Genomic DNA, 23,191 nt, shown 5'->3' with positions numbered 1-23,191 from the left:
CCAAATAAATAAAATATTCAATCCACCAAAATACACAGTTGACTATAATTTCAGCATAACAACTTCATTTACCACCTGCTCCACTGGATCAGTACTCACCTTTGTCTCTGCCATCCAACGATGAGGATCATTTTGCAACTCAGGCGTAAGTGATATTGCCTGAAAATATAAATATAATGCAATCAGTTATGGAGGTCACCACAATTTCCAATCCCACAGGAAGCCACAGAAAACAGGACAGAGTGAACAAACATGAAAAGCAATGTCTTTGCAGACGTGGTCCCTTCAAAGCCAGAGGAAGCATGTTTCATGGGGCCCTGAGTTCAAAAAGTCTGTACCGATGTCTCTTGTGCTGTACTCATTCTGTCTGTGAGAGTGAGCATATTGTAGGTATTGGTGTGGGGGGGGGGGGGGGGGGGAGAGGTTGCACTGTTGTTGCCTGTGCTTTAGCTGTTCTGCTGTTAGATTGTGTTTGTGGAGGGTTGAAGGTTACACTGCTCCTGCCTGTGCTGTTCCTGTTCTGTACGTACAGTATATGAAAGATTTCATTCTCCAATCCCACCGGTCTGATTGATTCTCCAGCACAATATTTATCAAAGAAAAATACACAAGCTAGCTAAGGAGCCCATTACAAAATATTCATGTTGGCTTATATCCTATATAATAATTCTCACCTCCAGCGTTCTAACCTGCCTGGGACCGTGGATCCCTCGGAGGTGGTCTGCTAGGCAGCTAAGAACACACTGACGCCAGTAACGTCACTGACAGCTGATTCCCAGGCAAGGGGAGGAGTAGGGAAACACGCGGAGCGTGTTTCCCTACTCCTCCCCCTGCCTGGGAATCAGCTGTCAGAGCGCCGCTCCCTGCCACTTCTGAGCAACACAGAACCCCCCCCCCCCCCGGCGCATCACCAAAGCACCCCCCCACCCGAAGAACATCAACACCCCCGCCCCCCCACACACACGTCACTCCCTCCCTCCCATCCCGTTCAAGGCCCCCTCACGCCCCTCCCACCGAGTTCCAGACTCTCCCCTCCCTCCGATTTCGAACATCCCCCCTCCGCGTAACTGACCCCTGGACGCCCCTGCTGCGAACCTCTTGACCCCCCTTTCCGCCGAAAACCCTATCCCGCCGCTGTTGCGTTCCTGTGTTAACAACAACCAAAGTTCTCTTCTCGGCTGTGCCAGGGCGTTGTTTGATGAATGATCATCTGTTCAAGTTTCTGTGCGTGCGTCTGACATCAGACGCAAGCACAGAAACTTCAACAGATGATCATTCAACAAGCATCGCTGGCGCAGACGAGAAGAGAACTTTGGCTGTCTTCAGCACAGGTACACGACGCCGGCGGGGAGGGTTTTCTGCGGGAAGGGGGGTGTCGAGAGGGTCGCGGCACGGGGGTCCAGGAGTCAGTAATGCGGAGGGGGGTGTTGAAATCGGAGGGAGGGGGGAGTCTGGAACTCGGTGGGAGAGGCGTGAGGGGGCCTTGAACTGGGAGGGAGGGAGGGGGGTCTGGAACTCAGACAGAAGGAAAGAAAGGAAGGAAGGGAGGGAGGGGTCTGGGGAGGGGGGTCTGGAACTCGGGAGGGACGGAGGGAGGGGGTCTGGAACTCGGAAGGGAGGGAGGGGGGATTACCTTGCTAGCGCCCGTTTCATTGCCTACCGAAATCAGCCCCTTTCTTTCCGAGCACTCTACCAAAACCCTCATCCACACCCTTGTCACCTCTCATTTAGACTACTGCAATCTGCTTCTTGCTGGCCTCCCACTTAGTCACCTCTCCCCTCTCCAGTCGGTTCAAAACTCTGCTGCCCGTCTCGTCTTCCGCCAGGGTCGCTTTTAATCATACTACCCCTCTCCTCAAGACCCTTCACTGGCTCCCTATCCGTTTTCGCATCCTGTTCAAACTTCTTCTACTAACCTATAAATGTACTCACTCTGCTGCTCCCCAGTATCTCTCCACACTCGTCCTTCCCTACACCCCTTCCCGTGCACTCCGCTCCATGGATAAATCCTTCTTATCTGTTCCCTTCTCCACTACTGCCAACTCCAGACTTCGCGCCTTCTGTCTCGCTGCACCCTACGCCTGGAATAAACTTCCTCAGTCCCTACGTCTTGCCCCATCCTTGGCCACCTTTAAATCTAGACTGAAAGCCCACCTCTTTAACATTGCTTTTGACTCGTAACCACTCGCCTCCACCTACCCTCCTCTCTTCCTTCCCGTTCACATTAATTGATTTGATTTGCTTTATTTTTTGTCTATTAGATTGTAAGCTCTTTGAACAGGGACTGTCTTTCTTCTATGTTTGTGCAGCGCTGCGTACGCCTTGTAGCGCTATAGAAATGCTAAATAGTAGTAGTAGTAGTAGCCTTTTATACTAGTATTAAATACTTAAGCCAAATGGCAGCTAATCAGATTGGAAATTAATAGACATATCACTAACACCGATGGCAATGTAATCATGGATCCAGGTCAACAGAAGATTTAATTTTGGGATTTGTTTTTGTTTCACTTTGTACTTGCATTAAATTCAGGCTTCTTTTGTTAGAGAACAAACTGCTGAGATAATGACAATTACCTATGGCCAGAGGACCAGTTTGCAAACAGATTTCTGAGGGTTAACAGCCTTTTTTTCCCAGGTGAACTACCTTTCAGAAACTTAAACATATTTAGAAATGATCCAGAGATGGGAGTATCCAGTGGGGTAATTACATTTGCTGATGACACAAAGTTATTCAAAATTATTAAATCTCAAGAGGATTGTGAAACATCACGACAGGACCATACAAGACTGAGAGACTGGGCATCCAAATGACGGATGATGCTTGTGAGAAAGAGGAACCCGAACTATAGCTACGTCATGCAAGGTTCCACGTTAGGAGTCACCGACCAAGTAAGGGATCTAGGTGTCGTCATTGATGATACGTTGAAACCCTCTGACCAATGTGGCTAAGAAAGCAAACAGAATGTTAGGTATTATTAGGAAAGGAATGGAAAACAAAAATGAGGATATTATAATGCCTTTGTATCGCTCCTTGGTGTGATTGCACCTCGAATACTGTATGCAATTCTAGTCACTGCATCTCAAAAAAGATACAGTGGAATCAGAAAAAGTACAGAGAAGGGAGACAAAAATGATAAAGGGGATGGGATGACTTCCCCATGAGGAATGGCTAAAGCGGCTAGGTCTCTTCAGCCTGGAGAAAAGACAGCTGAGGAGAGATAAGATAGAGATCTATAAAATAATGAGTGGAGTGGAATGGGTAGACGTGAATCGCTTGTTTACTCTTTCCAAAAATACTAGGACTAGGGGGCGTGCAATAAAACTACAAAGTAGTACATTTAAAACAAATCGGAGAAAATATTTCTTCACTCAATGTGTAATTAAACTCTGGAATTTGTTGTCAAAGAATGTGGTAAAAGAAGTTAGCTTAGCGGGGTTTAAAAAAAGTTCACACTTCAGCCTATGCTTTAGCAGGAGTCTCAGCTTTCTTGATGGCATCTCCAACAGTGAAGGCCAGAGCAAAGGAGAGTAACCATCTATAACGATAGGGTGAGCCCCTACACAACTGTAGTGTGACAGGCGACAGAGCTTGATAAAGTTCCACTCTGGCCGCTTTCCACTGCTAATTACTTAGCTTCCACGCATGCTGAAATATCTCTTCCTTTGTCACATAGATGTTTAGGAGTATAACAATGTCTCGCAGCCTGTTTTCTGCCTGGCGCCTCAGCGCCTATGCGCCCTTTTGATAAACAAGTGGGAAATGTGCTTACCTTCTCCTCGTGCCTGCCACAGTAAGCCCTGGCAGATTTCTTGCGCCACCTGCATGCAGTCCTTAAACGTCACCTCCTCCTCAGGACGTCCCGTATCTTTAAATTACATTTTCTGGTGTGGTTCTTAAGGTCTTCCAGTTTTTCCCAGAGATCGTGTTCCCCTTTTTCTACAGTCTCCAATTGATGATGCCTAGCATCTGCCATGGCCTCAAGCTTAGTTTACACTTCATCCTGCCGTTTGCCCTGGTCTGCCAGATCATGCTCTTGATATCCATTCGTATTGATTGAACTTCAGTCTTAAGCTCAGCTAAGACAGTAAGCGGGTCCCCTTGTATCACAGCCGCCGAGTCAGGACCCATACCGTTGTTCAGTTCCTCTATCAGCTCTCCCACGGTCACAGATTCCACTGCAGCCCCATCCTGGGACTCGTGGATTTTGGAGTGCCCATTCCTGCCTTTCTGACTGTGAATTTATAGCTCTCCAACTTTCTCCAAGTGCACACTCAAAAACTATGAATGAAGGAAAGTATAGAATTTAATTTGTCTGCGCCAAATGAGTTTCACACCAAAGCGACCATCCACCTCAGTGACGTCATTTCCTTCCCCCCACAAGCAATTTCTCATTATAAATAGACTGGGACCTCCATCACTTAACATAAGCATTGCCATACTGGGACAGACCGAAAGTGCATCAAGCCCAGTATCCTGTTTCCAACAGTGACCAATCCAAGTCACAAGTACCTGACAAGATCTCAAAACAGATTTTATGCTGCCTATCCTTGAAATAAGCAGTGGATTTTCCCAAGTGGCTTATGGGCTTTTCTTTTAGTAAATTATCCAAACCTTTTTTTTAACCCTGCTATGCTAACTGCTTTTACCACGTTCTCTGGCAATGAATTTCAGAGTTTAATTACACATTGCGTAAAGAAACATTTTCTCCAATTTGTTTTAAATTGACTACTTAGTAGCTTCATTGCATGCCCCCTAGTCCTAGTATTTTTGGAAAGAGTAAACAAGTGATTTACATCTACCCATTCCACTGCACTCAGAAATTTACAGACCTCTATTATATCTCCCCTCAGCTGTCTCTTCTCCAAGCTGAAGAGCTCTAGCCACTTTAGTCTATCCTCATGGGGAAGTCGTCCTATCCCCTTTACTATTTTCATCACCCTTCTCTGTACCCTTTATAATTCCACTATATGTTTTTTGAGATGCAGTGACCAGAATTGCACACAGTATTCGAGGTGCGGTCGCATCATGGAGCTTTACAGTAGAATGAAGTAACTAAAGATATCAATAAACCCCTTTGTAGAGCTTTGAAAGTTTATCAAAATTGAACATTTGCTTGTAACTGAGCCGTATTACTTCCAATATGGGATATTTCTGATTGGCTTTACGCTCTACTGTCCCAGATCTAGAAGGTACCTTAACTCTGGAGGTTTTATAAATACGTGGAGGGGCATTTTCGAAAGGGACGTCCATGCTTTGATTTGGACGTCCTCGCAAAACATCCCGATCTAGGGGCGGGGAAACCTGTATTTTCGAAACAAGATGGACGTCCATCTTTCATTTCCAAAATACCATCAGGGACATCCAAATCCTTAAATTTGGTCGTCCCTAGACTTGGTCATTTCTGACTTTCGGCGATTTTCGAAACCAAGACATCCATGTCAAAAATGACCAAATGCAAGCTATTTGGTCAAGAGAGGAGCCAGCATTTGTAGTGCACTGGTCCCCCTGACATGTCAGGACACCAACCGGGCACCTTAGGGGGCACTGCAGTGGACTTCATAAATTGCTCCCAGGTGCATAGCTCCCTTACTTTGTGTGCTGAGCCCCCCAAAACCCACTACCCACAACTGTACACCACTACAACAGCACTTACAGGTGAAGGGGGGGTACAGTGGGTTTCTGGTGAGTTTTGGAGGACTCGCTGTTTCCTCCACAAACGTAACAGGTAGGGGGGTATGGGCCTGGGTCCGCCTGCCTGAACTTCACCGCACCCACTAAAACTGTTCCAGGTACCTGAATACTGCTGCGATGGACCTGAGTATGACATCTGAGGCTGGCAGAGAGGCTGGCAATCAATATTTTGAAAGATGTTTTTGAGGGTGGGAGGGGGTTAGTGACCACTGGGGGAGTAAGGGCAGGTGATCCCCGATTGTCTCCGGTGGTCATCTGGTCATTTTGGGCACCTTTTTGTGCCTTGGTCGTAAGAAAAACACAACCAGGTAAAGTCGTCCACGTGTTCGTCAGGGACGTCCTTGTTTCTTTCGATTATGGGCAAAGGACATCCAAGTGTTAGGCACGCTCAAGTCCCGCCTTCGCTACGCCTCCGGCACGCCCCCCCCCTTGAACTTTGGCCGTCCCTGCGACGGAGTGCAGTTGGGGACGTCCAAAATCGGCTGTCGATTATACCGATTTGGACGACCCTGGGAGAAGGACATCCATCTTCCGATTTATGTCGAAAGATGGGCGTCCTTCTCTTTCCAAAATGAGCCCTATAGTTAACCCCACGCAGGATTTCACTCCTCTGCGAACCCATAACAGGAATAGTAGAAAAAGAAAATGGAGCAAGGATTAAACGTTCCTTCCACATTTTCAGGATGCTGCCTTTGTGCCCCGAACCCTCTGCGGTTGTGCTCAGTCTCAACCCTTCCTCCTGGATTTCCACGCTCATCTTGAGTTTTTTTTTTTCCCCACCCAGTTCATAACAACCTCCACCAAATTCTTGTAGCTATTGCCCCCGCCCATAACAAGCAGCACTACTTCCACTTACTAATCAAGGACAAAGTATTCCGGATTTTTTTGTCTGAATCTTGCTCATGCAAGCTGCTCTGTTTTCTGCAAATAGTGGAAGAATGTGAGGAGATATTTCATTGAACCTGGGATGGAATGTCTGCTCTCTGCGGATTACTTGTGAGCTTGTCCTTTCCAGGTGTAAACAATATTGAAACAATAATTGCACCTGTGCAGCTAAGCTGGGACTCATTCCTTGAAGTAGCGCGCTCTCTTCAGTTTCATAGCTCAAGAATACCCATTATTGCTGAGGTTTGGTTGATACCACGGCTTTTCTAGAATGTGTTTCTTCTGATTCTACCAGGCCATTTAAGAACGGTTCAACACACTTGGATGTCTGCAAATTCATGTTCATTGGCTTTCTCTTTGTAACATGACATTACTCATTACAGGTGTAGAAATAAAGTTATGTGATACTTAATACTCAAACCTGTATTAGTGAGATTATAGTGTGTGATGCTTATGGTAAGTATGTTAATTGTTAGATTGACATTGATCAACTCAGTAAAAAAAAAGTAGCAAGTTTTAGACTAAAGTTCAGCCTTTTGTTTTTAGATGTTTCGGTTACTGTTGGTTGTTTAATTACGCGTTGGGTGAAGAAAAATTGTGTTGATTCTGTTGAGAAACTGAAAAGGATCTTTTCTATTTTGAATGTGGGGGGGGGGGGGACTGGATGGGGAGGGAAGGGAAGGGATTTAGTAGCTCAAAAAAGTGTAAGTCAGTTCTGCGTTGTTTCTTTTGCTGTTGTTCGATACCTGACATGCATTTCTGTACTATTTGGGCATCTGACTTGATAAAGATATCTGCCATAAAAGTGACACCAAATGAAACAGGGCATTCTGTGCCATTGGCTGTATGGAGGATGTAACTACCTGCCAGCCATGCATAACTTCTCCATTAAATTCACCCATTAGGAAGCTAACAATAAATCTAAGACAGGCCAAGACATGATAATTACTTGGAGTTTCTCCACTGAGTCCCTGGAGAGGACTTTGCAAGCGGCATCAATTTCACTTCCAATCATTTTCAGAATGGATTCCTGCTCCGTCTCCAGGCTGCGCAGTTGATCCCTGAGCTCCTGTCTGGCCTCTTCCAACGTCCGCACTTCATCTTTCCCAGTGCTCATCATTCTATCCTGGGGCAAGAGAAGGAAAATGAAGGGAACTTAAACATTACATCATTCAAAGGTACCTACAGCCATAGAATCACAGCAGCCTCACTGTGCCACAGGAGATACATTTAACATTTAATCAAATCGATTAACTGCCATTTGCAAGAAAACTTAAGAACAGAGGAATAACAGGAAACTAATACATAGTAAGTACCTTATACAAATATAATTGAGACATAGAGCAAAAAAGCAGAGAGCCTAAAATCTCCCATCTAAACTCTGAACAAGAGGCCAAAATGCAATCTCAAAGGTAAGAGGAAAAAAACCAGAAATACCTTCTCAGTGGAGGTAGTGGAGATAAAAACAGTGATGGAATTCAAGAATGCATGGAATAAACACAGAGGATCCCTAGACAGAAAGGGAATGGAATTCAACCTAAACCTAAATGATATTCACACTTTTAGCAAGACACAGAGGGGATGTAAACCTGCACAGAACGGCAGGTACAACTCTAGCTGCCTAGTTGGGCAGACTGGATAGACCACACAGGTCTTCATCTGCCGTCATTTACTATGGGGCTCATTTTCAAAAGAGAAAAATGTCCAAGAAGTGGCATAAATCTGCATTTTTGAAGATTTTCCTCACACAAACATTGGTATTTTCAAAACCAATTTTTAGACATTTTTCTATGAAGTCCGACAGAAGTGCGTTCAAACCACAAGGGGGTGTGTCATGGGTGTGTTGAGGGCGTGATCTGAGCATGCCTAATACTTGGACGTCTTTTGGCCATAGTGGAACAAAACAAAAACATCCAGGGCTATAAGTTGGACGTTTTGGTCTAGACCTGTTTTATCAAAAGTGCCCTAAATGATCAGACGAGCACTCCAGGAATAAAGGAATGACACCCCCTTATTCCTTCAGTGGTCACTGACCCCCTTGCACCCCACAAAGATGTAAATGAAACAGTATCTCAAAAAAGATATAGTAGAATTGGAAAAGGTACAGCGAAGGGCGACGAAAATGATAGTGGGGATGGGACGACTTTCCTATGAAGAGAGGCTGAGAAGGCTAGGGCTTTTCAGCTTGGAGAAGAGACGGCTGAGGGGAGATATGATAGAAGTGTATAAAATAATGAGTGGAATGGATCGGGTGGATGTGAAGCGACTGTTCACGCTATCCAAAAATACTAGGACTAGAGGGCATGAGTTGAAGCTACAGTGTGGTAAATTTAAAACGAATCGGAGAAAATTTTTCTTCACCCAACGTGTAATTAGACTCTGGAATTCGTTGCCGGAGAACGTGGTACGGGCGGTTAGCTTGACGGAGTTTAAAAACGGGTTAGATAGATTCCTAAAGGACAAGTCCATAGACCGCTATTAAATGGACTTGGAAAAATTCAGCATTTTTAGGTATAACTTGTCTGGAATGTTTTTACGTTTGGGGAGCGTGCCAGGTGCCCTTGACCTGGATTGGCCACTTTCGGTGACAGGATGCTGGGCTAGATGGACCTTTGGTCTTTCCCAGTATGGCACTACTTATGTACTTATGTACTTATGTAGTACATACCAGCCTCTATGACAGCTCCAGATGTTAGAGTAGCAGGCAGGTCCGTCGAACAGCCTAGTGGTCAGTGCAGTGCACTGTAGAGAAGGCGGCCCAGGCCCATAATCCACTCTATTACACCTGTGGTGGAAAGTGTCAGCCCCCCAACCCCCCCCCCCCCCCCCCCCACTGTATCCACATATAGGTGACACCTGCAGCCTAAGGGTAGGTTTTTCATGGGTTTTGAAGGGCTCACCATACAATATAAAGGGGTAACAGTGAGATGCATGTCTCTTTTATTTGAAGTCCACTGAAGTGGCCCCTAGAGTGCCCCACTGCTCTGGTGGGACGCCTATGTGGACAGTCCACTAGGAAAGCTGGATGTGGCATGACTTCATTTTGTGCATTTTTCACTTGGACTTTTTTTTTTTTTTAATGGTCCAAAAAGATAGACATACTAAGCACAACAATGTCTAGGAAATGGCCATTTTCAAAGAAAAAAAGACAAGACGTTTCTTAGTTTGAAAATGGCCATGTTCACTACTCAATTTTTAGACGTTTTCAGCAAAACGTCCAGAGTCAGATTTAGACATCATATCGAAGATGCCCCTCTATGCTTTCAACTAGGCTTTAAACTTAAAAGAACAAGATTCTCCTCTAATATCTTTTGGTAAAACTATTTCAAAGCAAAGGAGATAAAAGAAAAAAGCCCTGCGACGGGTAAAATCATGTCTAGCTGGAGCAGGTGCAGGAAGACAACAATTTATCACTAGAGGGATGGACAGGAGGTCAGCAGCAGGGTGGCACAAAACTGATGGAAATAGGAGAGGGGAGATTTATAAAAGAACTGACCCAACGTATTCTCCTGTACCCTTTAATAGCAAGGAAGTGCTCACTTTTGCTAGGAGGCATTAGTCATCACCACGGAACTGGTAAAAGCAGTAAAGACATGAGGTACATATTTTAAAAATATATATGAATGTTGCTTTTGTTGTCTTTATTAATTTAGTTTCCAGAAGAGAGGAAACAGGTGCACCAGCACCAGCAGATGCGCTGCGCAGACGTGTCATTAAAGGCAAGGAGCAGTGGGATGGCATGCAGCTGCCGAAATGTGCTGGAACACAAAGGGCCGTTCTGAATCCAATACTGTATCTCACTTCACAGCTGTGTTTATTATTAAGCATTCATTCAGATAGCTCAATGGACTGGCTGAAAATTGCCGGCCCTTTAATTCTGCGTAGGTACGTGGGGGTACTGGTAAGAGAAACACTTCTAAGACTCAGAGAATATTACTTTTACCATCCCCAAGTGGCATTAGCTAAAGCGGATGATCAGAATTTTACCCTTATGTTTAAAAACTACAGAACTGTATCTGAAACATGTCTACTACTACTACTACTACTACTTGACATTTCTAGAGCGCTACTAGGGTTACGCAGCGCTGTACAGTTTAACAAAAAAGGACAGTCCCTCAAAGGAGCTTACAATCTAAAGGACGAAATGTCAAGTTGGGGAAGTCTAGATTTCTTGAATAGAAGTAGGTGGTTAGGTGCTGAAGGCGACATTGAACAGGTGGGCTTTGAGCAAGGATTTGAAGATGGGCAGGGAGGGGGCCTGGCGTATGGGCTCAGGGAGTTTGTTAGTAGCAACATTCCACGTAGAACCCCAGAGAGTAACATAGTAAATGATGGCAGATAAAGACCTGTACGGTCCATCCAATCTGCCCAGCAAGATAAACTCATTTTACATGGTATGTGATACTTATACCCAAGTTTGATTTGTCCTTGCCATGCTCAGGACACAGACCATACAAGTCTGCCCAAAAGTTCGGAAGATTCTGGAATCCTAAAGAGTTACAAGATTCCGGAATCCCAATTACTACTACTACTTAACATTTCTAGAGCGCTTCTAGGGTTACGCAGCGCTGTACAGTTTAACAAAGAAGGACAGTCCCTGCTCGAAGGAGCTTACAATCTAAAGGACGAAATGTCAAGTTGGGGCAGGCTAGATTTCCTGAATAGAGGTATGGTGGTTAGGTGCTAAAGGCGACATTGAAGAGGTGGGCTTTGAGTAAGGATTTGAAGATGGGCAGGGAGGGGGCCTGGCGTATGGGCTCAGGGAGTTTATTCCAAGCATGGGGTGAGGCGAGGCAGAAAGGGCGGAGCCTGGAGTTGGCGGTGGTGGAGAAGGGTACTGAAAGGAGGGATTTGTCTTGAGAGCAGAGGTTACAGGTAGGAACGTAAGGGGAGATGAGGGTAGAGAGGTAAGGAGGGGCTGCAGATCGAGTGCATATCATTCCAAACAGATTTCCCATGTGAGTGAATGAGTTTCCCAGAGCCTGCCTGGCAGTAGCACAGGGGGCCCAAGCTACCTCATGATCACTTCCTTGGAGACCCTGGTCCCTGGGGCACTGGAAACTCAGAGGACAGAACCCTCAAATAACGAAATGTTTAGGGCTTTTTGTTTCAAAAACACAACAGTAAAAGACCCAGATGCACAAAGGTCCCCGTAAAGAATCGCTCTTGTTTTTCCACCTCGGTCAAAACTACCGATTTGGAAATGCAGACTGATTTCCAAAGCGAATCACATGCAAATAAGCTGCTCACAAAAGCAGAGAGCAGCTCGATGGGGGGAAGCCAGTCGGTCAGCTAAGCATGCGCAGAACAGTCAATCGCTAAGCGTGGCTGCTCTGCACATGCTGAGAGCGACGCTTGTATACGGCTTTCATGCATGCAAAAAAGCTGCATGTATGAAAGCCGGTGTATAGCGTCATTCAACTTTCTTTTCACAGTGCCAGAGGAAATAACTTCACAACAGGAGCCATGACCTCTTGTTTACTTCTAGCTGTCCTTTCCTTTTGGGGAGGTTTCCTTTTCTTTGGTGCTGTTTGACTCACACAGCCCTTTTTAAATTGCATTCCTGGGGCACTTAAATCTTCCCTATCTCCCCTCCACCGTGGTCAGCGATCTCCCTGCTCCAGCATGCGGGTCCTTCTCCTCCCGCAGGAGTGGCAGAGGATCCTTGCAACCATAAAGAACTGTCAGGACCGATAGCTCCAGACCTTCCGTAAATTTTCCACAGTAAAGGCAGGGATTGCTTCTGTGCATCGCTTTGATGCACATCTGTATAGCAATTAGCTCATTATAATAACTTTGCATATAATTTTCGTTAGCTGCTACCATGACAGGAAAAGAGCTTGATGAACTGTTCTGTGCATGTCTCGCTGTACTACGTGCATGCTAAACCAGCTAGTGCTAGTGTAAAAACCATGTTGCTGGCTCGTTAGGTTTTGTGCATCTAGCCCTCAGCCACTGGTCTATTATGACAATATTTAGCAACTCAGCCTATGAAACAGAAAAAGGTCCATCCACTGCTCTTCTTTATCAAATGAGAGCCCCTTATGGTAGGCTGATAGTTCCTGATTGCCCAAGGAGCATTACGTGCGGGAGCACCACGGCTTGGACAACTGAGAGGATCTACACAAAAATTTATTTTAGGAGCGATACATCCAGTGGTGTGCTGGAGCCGGCTCGCACCGGCTCGCAAGAGCCGCTTGTTAACTTTGCTGGGCTCTTGCGAGCCGGTTGTTGAAACCCGTGAGCCGGCTCTCCTCCCTCCCTCTTCCCTCACATCACCGACCTGACGAATTCTTCAGGGCAGGCAGTCTTGCCTGCCCGCTGCAAGTGCTGACTCTTCCCTGCTGGCGCTGCAGGTTCGCGCTTTAAAAATGGCCGCCGAGACTTCCAGAGGCGGCCTCGCGAGACTTCGCCCTTGTAAGTCTCGGCGGCCATTTTGAAGCGCGAACTGGCAGCGCCAGCGGGGGACTGAGTCAGTGCTTGCAGCGGGCAGGCAAGACTGCCTGCCCCGAAGAATTAAAGGAGTCAGATCGGTGACGGGAGGGAGGGAGGAGAATTCTATTAACAACTCGGGAGGAGGTGGCAGGGGAGAGAACTAGGGAGTCGCTGGGCATGGGTGGATCATGGAGGGGAGAGAAGGGTCGTCGCTGGGTATGGGTGGATGGAGGGTAGGGGAGAGGAGGGTCACTGCTGGATTGGGTGGATGGAGGGCAGGGGAAAGGAGGGTCACTGGGTATGGGTGCATGCAGGGCAGGGGAGAGAAGGGTCGCTGGGTATATAGGTGCATGCAGGGCAGGGGAGAGGAGGGTCACCGGACATGGGTGGATGGAGGGCAGGGGAGAGGAGGGTCACTGCTGGATTGGGTGGATGGAGGGCAGGAGAAAGGAGGGTCACTGGGTATGGGTGCATGCAGGGCAGGGGAGAGAAGGGTCGCTGGGTATATAGGTGCATGCAGGGCAGGGGAGAGGAGGGTCACTGGACATGGGTGGATGGAGGGCAGGGGAGAGGAGGGTCACCGGGTATGGGTGCATGGAGGGCAGGGGAGGGTCGCTGGGTGCATACAGGGCAGGGGGAGAGAAGGGTCGCTGGACATGGGTGGATGGAGGGCAGGGGTGAGGAGGGTCGCTGGACATGGGTGGATGGAGGGTAGGGGAGAGGAGGGTCACTGGGTATGGGTGCATGGAGGGCAGGGGAGGGTCGCTGGGTGCATGCAGGGCAGGGGGAGAGAAGGGTCACTGGACATGGGTGGATGGAGGGCAGGGGAGAGGAGGGTCGCTGGACATGGGTGGATAGAGGGCAGGGGAGAGGAGGGGAGAGAGAAGAAATGCTGGACATGGATGGAGGGGAGGGAAGAGTGAGGAAGGAGATGAGATGAGGGGAAAGGAAGAGAGGAGAAAAACTGCATATGGATGAAGAAAATAGGCAGAAGTTGAGGACCAGAAATGAAGAAGAAAGGAAAAAAATAAATGGAAAGGAAGCCCTGGGAACGGAGTTAAGAGAACAGATAGCAGCAGAATCGGATACTGGGCCAGCATGATCAGAAAAACAGTCACCAGACAACAAAGGTAGAAAAAAAATCATTTTATTTTCATTATAGTGTTTGGAATATGTCCACTTTGAGAATCGGGTGCTCAACATTAAAAGTTTATATTTATTTACTTATTTATGGCATTTTATCCCACATTAAACATGAATTAGATTGGAACCTGGGATCATTTAATTTTTTTTTCCTGGCGAGAGCAATGCATTGCCGCCGCCCCCGGCTATAGCCAGCTCTGCAATTTTGGGGCGGCGCAGAGGTGGACGGGGGGGGGGGGGGGGGGGGGCGCAAGGGTGGACGGGGGGGAGGGCGCAGAGGTGGACCGGGGAGAGAGCCTGTTGTTAAAAATTTACCAGCACACCACTGGATACATCTGTTTTTTTGTTTTGCACAAGGGAGTTCTTTATCATTACTACTTCAGTGACAAGCAGGATAGTCACTCCAGCTTCTCATTTCCAACCCCCATTAATCTTATAAGAGACCAGCCAATGTCTGTTTACTCTCTCTGGGCTACAGTTTTTGCTACCAAATTCTGTTACCTGAAAACAGATAATGAAAACCTGCCAAGATGCATCAGCTCACATCAATTAACTCCTTGAAGAACTGAAGATGATAATTAACTCATGCAATTTGAAGAATACCCACTGCATTACTAGGCTTTCAGCCACTGAATCTTTCTAGCTGTCAGATAGTCACAGTGATAAGTGAGGTGCACAAAGCCAGTACCCTAGTTTTCAAATTCAATAAGAACAAAAGAATAACCATACTGGGTTACTGATCCTGAGATCACCTGGATCTCCTACGTTGCCTGCCAGTCAAGAGCAGAAGAACTTGCTGAATGCCTGAATAAACTCAGCAAAGAGGGCTTACACCAGAACATGCCCTCTCAAACCAATCCCACTAGTGACTGTCAATTGTCCACTTGGGGGAGTCATACCATATTTGAAACATATGGGTTTAATGTCCTCAGAATCTGAAATCCAGAGGCAGGCGTAATGATCATTTGTGGCATTGGATAAGAACATAAGAATAGCCATACTGGGTCAGACCAATGGTCCATCTAGCCCAGTATCCTGTTTCCAACAGTGGCCAATCCCAGCTCACAAGTACCTGGCAGAAACTGAAATAGTAGCAACATTCCATGTAGAACCCCAAAGAGTAGCAAGATTCTAGAATTCTAAAGAATAACAAGATTCCATGCAGAATTTCAAAGTGTAGCAACATTCCATGTAGAACCCCAAACAGTAGCAAGATTCCATTCAGAATCCCAAGTACATAAGTGTTGCCATACTGGGACGACCGAAGGTCCATCAAGCCCAGCATCCTGTTTCCAACAGTGGCCAATCCCAGGTCACAAGTACCTGGAAGAAACCCAGTTAGTAGCAACATTCCATGGTACTAATCCCAGAGCAAACAGCTGCTTCCCATGTCTGTCTCAAAAGCAGACTATGGATTTTTTCCTCCAGGGACTTGTCCAAATCTTTTTTAAACCCAGATATGCTAACTGCTGTCACTGCATCCTCCGGCAACGAATTCCAGAACTTAACTTCGCTAAGTGAGCACATATCCGTTTACATATTCAAGTCCTCCAGTCTCTTCTCATACGTCTTAAGCACAAACCTCTACCATTTTTGTTCAGCTACCTAACTTCGTGCCATATTATTGACCCCTTCAGTAATCTCATGCACCTCCTCCAGGTTCAGCACAGGGGGCCTTGCTTGAAATGGTTCCATGATCATTGTACTTAAAATGGCAGTTCCCACCAAAACTGGATCCTCCATCGGACCACAGCTCACCTCAATATCGTGTGGAACCTCAATTCAGACTGCACAGATATGGGAGCTATGCCAGCTGCAGGAGCCACGCTGATGCGCTCTTCTTAGCATTTATGGCATTAGCTTTTTGAAGTCGCTGTACAGTGGCCACCACACAGCACACAGTGCAAACTACGCTCTCCAGGACCCACCATGCATGTTGCAGGCTGTGCCACCTACATAATCAACCTCTGGTTCCAGCAGCCTAGTGTGGGTTGCAAAGTAAATCGTCTCATCCACCTGCATACAAGGCTCGATACTACAAGTATCATGCCTGCCAACCTCTCTCTCATTTTGTTTTGTATTCAGCCAAATTTTGTCCCTGGGACAGGTTCTCAAGGACCTCCTCCTTCAATCTGTCCAAAATTCCGCCGCATGTCTTATCTACCGCGTGAACCAATACTCTCATATCACCCCTCTCCTCAAGACGCTTCACTGGCTCCCAATCCGCTACCGTATACAGTTTAAGCTTCTCCTATTGACCTTCAAGTGCACTGAATCTGCAGCCCCCCACTACCTCTCTGCCCTCCTCTCCCCGTATGTTCCCACTCGTAACCTCCGCTCTCAGGACAAATCACTCCTATCTGTACCCTTCTCTACCACCGCTAACTCCAGACTCCGCCCCTTCTGCCTCGCATCACCTTATGCCTAGAACAGACTTCCCGAGCCCATACGCCATGCGCCCTCCCTGCCCATCTTCAAGTCCTTACTCAAAGCCCATCTTTTCTCCCTTGCCTTTGGCGCCTAACCACCTTCCCCATTCATGTTACCTACACTGACTACATAGTTTGTAACCTCTAGATTGTAAGCTACTTAGTGTATAACCTTTAGATTGTAAGCTACCTACACTGACTATATAGTTTGTAACCTTTAGATTGTAAGCTCTCCTGAGCAGGGACTATCCTTCCCCATGTTAAACTTGTACAGCGCTGTGTAACCCTGGCAGCGCTATAGAAATGCTAAGTAGTAGTAGTAGTAGTAAGGACTGATGCACATGCAACGCAGACAGAAATCCTTTAAGGAGCTTCAGTGGAGGTGGGGTAGGAAGGAACCTGGCCCAACAGGATTTAATAGTCCAAGCCTTTACCCTTGCTTACTCTTAATACTACCCAAAAGGGGCAAAATCCAATTGCTTCAGCTCCAAAATCAACTCTCCTAGGCAAGGTCTACTAGATCAGCTGCACAGACTACAAAGGATGCCTCGCTGCAATCAGCTGGAGACTGAGAAATACTAACTGGTGACAGATTGCACAAGATACTTAAAAGATGATCTCATTAGTTCTGCTGTTCTGTGTCTCCATCTGCTGGCAGGAGAAGGAATACCTACACATCTGGACCGGTCAGAAGGGATGATAAGGAAGGGTTCCATATTAGGAGTCACGATCCAGGAAAAGGATCTTGAAATCATTGTATTATCCTTGTTACTTCAAAACAGCCATGTAACCTCAGGCACAGAAAAACAGAGTTTTGTTTTGTTTTTTTAACTATCCTGGTGACCTCTAGAAATCAGCATATGTTTGCCCTACACTAAAGGATCCTAACAGTAAGGATTATTCACTTACCAGATTTAGAACTAGAGCTAATTTACTATTTACTTGAAAGACTGCTGAATCAATAGTGGCACAACAATTAAAATCATTCATTGATCAAACTCGCGTTCTTCATCCAAACCAAATTGGTTTTCGTTCACATCACAGCACTTAGAGGTATAACTGCATTCATTCAGGTTAATTTTGCTCAAAATAAGCAAGTACTCTTTATATCTACGGACTTCTCAGCAGGCTTCAGACCTTGCTAATCATACCATTCTTTGTTTTCCTAGCTTCAAAGTATTGCTGTTACACATACAGTTCTGGATTGATTTAAATCATATTTAGACAATAGACAATAAGCAGTATTTTGGCAAGACACTCTGTTGCAATCCTTTTCCTTTACCTACGGAGCTCTGATCACAATGGAACAAACCTGCTTTTGTCAGCGGAAATTGGGCTCACATAGCAGTGAATCAGTCATTCTAGAGGCCTCTCGCCTAGGAATCCAAGGCCTTACCTTTTGGCCTTACACCTGTTTTTCCTACCTGACATGCCCATGTTTACACCGCTTTGCCTCTGAATCCCCCTGCCATAGCCAGAGACCTTCACTCTTGCTTATCACTACTACTACTACTACTTATCATTTCTATAACGCTACTAGACGTAAGCAGCACTGTACACTTGAACATGAAGAGACAGTCCCTGCTCGACAGAGCTTACAATCTAATTAGGACAAAGAGTAGCAAGATTCCATGCAGAATCCCAAAGAATAGCAAGATTCCGGAATCCCATAGTAGCAAGATTCTGTGTGGAATCCCAAAGAGTAGCAAGATTCCGGAATCCCAAAGACTACTACTTTTCATTTCTATAGTGCTACTAGACTTATGCAGCGCCGTACACTTGAACATGAAGAGACAGTCCCTGCTCGACAGAGCTTACAATCTAATCAGTACAGACAAACAGCACACATAAGGGATAAGGACAAAGAGTAGCAAGATTCCGGAATCTCAAAGTGTAACAAGATTCTGTGCAGAATCCCAGAGAGTAGCAAGATTCCGGAATCCCAAAGTGTAGCAAGATTCTGTGCAGAAAGAGTAGCAAGATTCTGGAATCCCTAAAACTACTACTACTACTTATCATTTCTATAGCGCTACTAGACTTACGCAGCACTGTACACTTGAACATGAAAAGGCAGTCCCTGCTCGTCAGAGCTCACAATCTAATTAGGACAAAGAGTAGCAAGATTCCATGCAGAATCCCAAAGAATAGCAAGATTCCGGAATCCCATAGTAGCAAGATTCCGGAATCCCAAAGACTACTACTATTAGTACTTATCATTTCTATAGCTCTTCTAGATGTACGCAACGCTGTACACTTGAACATGAAGAGACAGTCCCTGCTCGACAGAGCTTACAATCTAATTAGGACAGGCAAACAGGACAAACAAGAGATAAGGGAATCTTAAAGTGAGGATGATAAAATGAGGGTTCTGAACAAGTGAATAAGGGTTAGGAGTTAAAAGCAGCATCAAAAAGGTGGGCTTTTAGCTTAGATTTGAAGACGGCCAGAGATGGAGCTTGACGTACCGGCTCAGGAAGTCTATTCCAGGCATATGGTGCAGCAAGATAACTGAAGGAGAGAAACATTTCTTTTTTTCTGTGGATGTGCATGTTATCCTGGCTGGGCTCTGTTCATCTGTGCATATTTGATTAGTCATTCTGGTCAGGTCCAGCCCCACCTGGGCTGGACAGAGCAAGAATATAACCGCACTATGCACTGGTATTTTAGAAGGAAACTTCTCTGGAGCTTTTTTCTTTCTTTTCTTTGGCTTTTTTCCCTGATATTCCATCTCTGTGCACTGTGGAGATACAGCTGCAAATCTCTGAAGAACACAACCTTTGTTGCCCCCTCCCCGTGCACGAGAGGTTAGGGACTGCCCTGAATACCATCCATCTATAACCAGAAGCTGTGTGAGCTGATCATTCTGCTGGCATCATATTAAAAGTATCTATTTTTATTTATTTTATATATTAGGATTTATTTACCGCCTTTTTGAAGGACTTCATTCTAGGAGGTGTACAGTAAGGATAGATCGAGCATGAGCAATAGACATTTACAACAGTAAAAATATTCAAAAACAATAGAAAGTATGGCATAATATACTACTTACAATGTCAACACAATATGTACTAGGACATTATAATTGATAGCAAAGGGTAAAGCAAAGATGTAACATATAGAAGGGTAAGAAAGTAGGAAGAGTTAGAAAGTAAGGTGATTGATTTAAAGAAAGTTGCACATGAGGTCAGAGAGATGGTTAAATGTTATCTCAGCTAGGGTAGGAGTGGATAAACATGTCCTGCTGCAGTATGTGCAGGGTTGCCAGGTAGAATTTTTTTTTCCAGCCCAATCCGGGCCAGAAACCAGCCCAAAACCCGCCCAAACACAAACCCCGCCCCTGACACCCCCACCCCCGCGTCACCGGCCCCGCCCCCGCCGTCACCGGCCCCGCCTCCCATGTCATCGGGCCCGCCTCCCCGTCATCAGCCCCGCCTCCGACGTCATCGGGCCCGCCTCCCCGTCATCGGCCCCGCCTCCCCGTCATCGGCCCCGCCTCCCACGTCATCGGCCCCGCCTCCCACGTCATCGGCCCCGCCCAAAACGTCACTAACCCCGCCCAAAAACGTCACTAACCCCGCCCCCCGCGGCCGAAAAAAATCAAAAAGCCGCCCAAAAAGCCGCCTGGAAGCTTAAAAAACCGCCCAAAAAACCGCAACCCGCCGCGGGCAAAAATTTCCCGCGGCGGGTCGCGGAAAACCGCCCAATTGGGCGGTAAAACCGCCCACCTGGCAACACTGAGTATGTGCAGCCCGAGTCAATCCTTGTGTGTGTGAGTGAGACTAACAAGTTAGTTACTTCTTCCATTAAAGGCTTGGTTGAAGAGCCAAGCTTTCACCTGCTTCCTGAAGTAGAGAGAGTCTTGTGTTAAGCGGAGCCTTTCAGGCAGTGCATTCCAGAGTGTGGGGGCTACTCCAGAGAAGGCTTGCTTGTGGGTATCACATCGTGTAATGTCTTTTGGAGAGGGTGTGGTTAGTGAAAGTCCTCGGGAGAATCTTAGTGTCCTTGGCGGTGTGTGGAGGATCATCCTATTCTTCAGATACTCGAGGCCATTTCCTTTCAGGGCCTTGAAGGTCAGACATAAGAGTTTTAAATTTAGCTCTGTATTGTACTGGTAGCCAATGAAGTTTTTGCAAAAATGGTGTGATGTGGTCACGTCGCTTGCAACCTTCTATGAATCTTGCTGCTGCATTCTGAATCAACTGGAGCTGGTGCAGGCCCTTTGTAGTCAGACCATTCTATAGTGCATTGCAGTAATCCAGTCTTGATGTTACCGTGGTATGCACAACTGGGATAAGATTTGCCTTCTCAATGTAAGGAGAGAGGCAGCGTACCTGTCGCAAATAGTAGAAGCAGCTTGGATTTGGGGAATCAGAGTAAGTGTTGAATATAACTGTATTCCAAGGTTCCTGACTTGTGATTTGAGGGGGAGTTCATACTTCCCAAAAGGGATTTTCATGTCAGGTATGTATCCACTTGTGTTAGGGACCCAGAGAAGCTCAGTTTTACTTGGGTTCAGGCAAAGTTTGTTGAGTTTAGCCCATTCTAGAATTGATGTTAGACAGGTAATCAGTTCATTCAGGGCCATAGGTAAGTCAGGTTCAATGGGTATGAGTAGCTGCATATCATCCGCATAGATGTAGAACTGAGTGTCCATTGACCGAATCAGCTCAGCTAGTGGCTTGAAGTAGATATTGAACAGAATAGGTGACAGTATTGATCCTTGTGGTACCCCTACTTCCTGGGTGAAAGTGTGTTTGTAAGTCTATGCACATTTGTCATCCAAAAATACAAAGAAACCCACAAGGTACAATCTAGATCAAATGGTATCGGAAGGGAATGATGTCAGGTGGATATTTTTTCTTGATAGACAGTTCACAAAGTCATGTTTAACTTCAGGTGGGGTATTAAAGGGCAGAATAAGAAAGGGGGCACCATCCCAGAGGGTTCTTATGGCGGCTCTTATGGCGGTTCTTATAGCCAAAATCACAGAAGAGTGGGCAGATCCTGGGTTCAATGCAGAAATAACCTCTGAAGGGATTAAAGCTGCAATTCAAGCTCTGAACCTGGGGAAGCAGGAGGCAGAACTTAAAGAAGTCGGAAGGTTGGAGTGGGTTTTCCTCTACCGCTCTCTCCTGCAGAGATGGGAAGCTGAAACTGTGTGAGGAAAATCTGAAACTGTTCAAGACCATAATCTCAGAATGGGCAGGCAAGAGAAAAATTAGTATTTGCACTTGCAGAAATTGAGTAAAAAGATAAACAGATTGCAGATGTATCAGCTCAATTAGCAGTCACAAGCAAAAGAAAAGGATTGCAGATTTAAAAACTCAGGTTTGAATGCTAACAGAGACTAATGTGCTGTTATAAGAGAGTGATAATAAAAAGAATGCGATTTACCCAATTGTTATACAATGAATCAATGCAACAAGTAGAGCACCTCGGAATTATTTAGTCCTTTGGATCTGAATCCTAGTCAGAAAGGAATAATTGCTGAATCAGAGACTCAAGGTCTTCCTGAGACAAACCTCCAGAGCACTGTGTCAGAACAAACAAAGCCGACACAATTGCCTGTCTGTTAATTAACAGAATGCAGGCAGATAAGGCCCTGGTAGATGAGAAACAGGCATGCTCTGCACCTTTGACTGACGCAACTGACGCAGACTGTATGAATGTAAAGGCTACTCGGACAGAAAATTACAGTACACAATATGTTGAAAATGAAGGCAAAGAACCTCTCCTGTAGTTGAGCACCAAAGAAATGGCACGTTAGAAAATGAAGAGGTTTCCTCACAGCTTAGGGAAACTGAAGGAATTTCTAAAGGACACCACTTGTAACCAATCGCCTCCACCTACCCTCCTCTCTTCCTTCCCGTTCACATTAATTGATTTGATTTGCTTACTTTATTTATTTTTTGTCTATTAGATTGTAAGCTCTTTAAGCAGGGACTGTCTTTCTTCTATGTTTGTGCAGCGCTGCGTATGCCTTGTAGCGCTATAGAAATGCTAAATAGTAGTAGTATCGTAACCAGAGCTAATATTGTGATGTCATAATGCCTCAGGCCACCAATAAGAGCCAACCTCATCAGTGATGTCACAATGGCTTGATTGTCCTATACTTGGCTCACTTTTATTACATAGCTCTTTGAGCAGGGACTGTCTTTCTTCTATGTTTCTGCAGCGCTGCGTATGCCTTGTAGCGCTATAGAAATGCTAAATAGTAGTAGTAGTAATAAGAAAGCTTAAAGCAGAAACTAGGGAATACAGCAGACAAACAATATAGGGCACATGTCAGCCATGACTATGGACCACACCTACCTAAGTGTGCGGCCCTGGTTATTACTCGAACAGACATGTGTCTTTGCTATGTCAATTCTCAGATAGTGGCTCATGAACTTCATTAAAACTGAAGGCTAAACAAACAAGGGAAGGCAAATCCTCTGCTTCCCACACAGCCAGGTCAGTTAAACGTTAGAGCAAGGGAGACACAGAACAGGGATATTCCGGCAGAACTGAAAACTAGCCTGTCATAAGTACATAAGTATTGCCATACTGGGAAAGACCAAAGGTCCATGGAGCCCAGCATCCTGTTTCCAACAGTGGCCAATCCAGG

General features: G+C 45.9%; 1 protein-coding gene across 1 annotated transcript in view; it reads right to left on the bottom strand.

Annotated features, from left to right (window-relative positions):
• The window catches only part of CEP128 (centrosomal protein 128), a 524,271-nt gene that overhangs the window by 317,439 nt on the left and 183,641 nt on the right, over positions 1–23,191 (bottom strand). The window contains exons 16-17 of the mRNA XM_030215382.1: positions 7,527–7,703; positions 100–159 (exon numbers count right to left, since the gene is read on the bottom strand). Of these exons, the coding sequence (XP_030071242.1) occupies positions 100–159; positions 7,527–7,703 (237 nt within the window). The remainder of the gene's footprint in view (positions 1–99; positions 160–7,526; positions 7,704–23,191) is intronic.

The sequence above is a fragment of the Microcaecilia unicolor genome, chromosome 9 (assembly GCF_901765095.1).
Source record: "Microcaecilia unicolor chromosome 9, aMicUni1.1, whole genome shotgun sequence".
In the NCBI taxonomy this organism is placed as follows: domain Eukaryota; kingdom Metazoa; phylum Chordata; class Amphibia; order Gymnophiona; family Siphonopidae; genus Microcaecilia; species Microcaecilia unicolor.
Note: the sequence above shows the minus strand (reverse complement) of the source record. Positions and strands in the feature narration are given on the sequence as shown.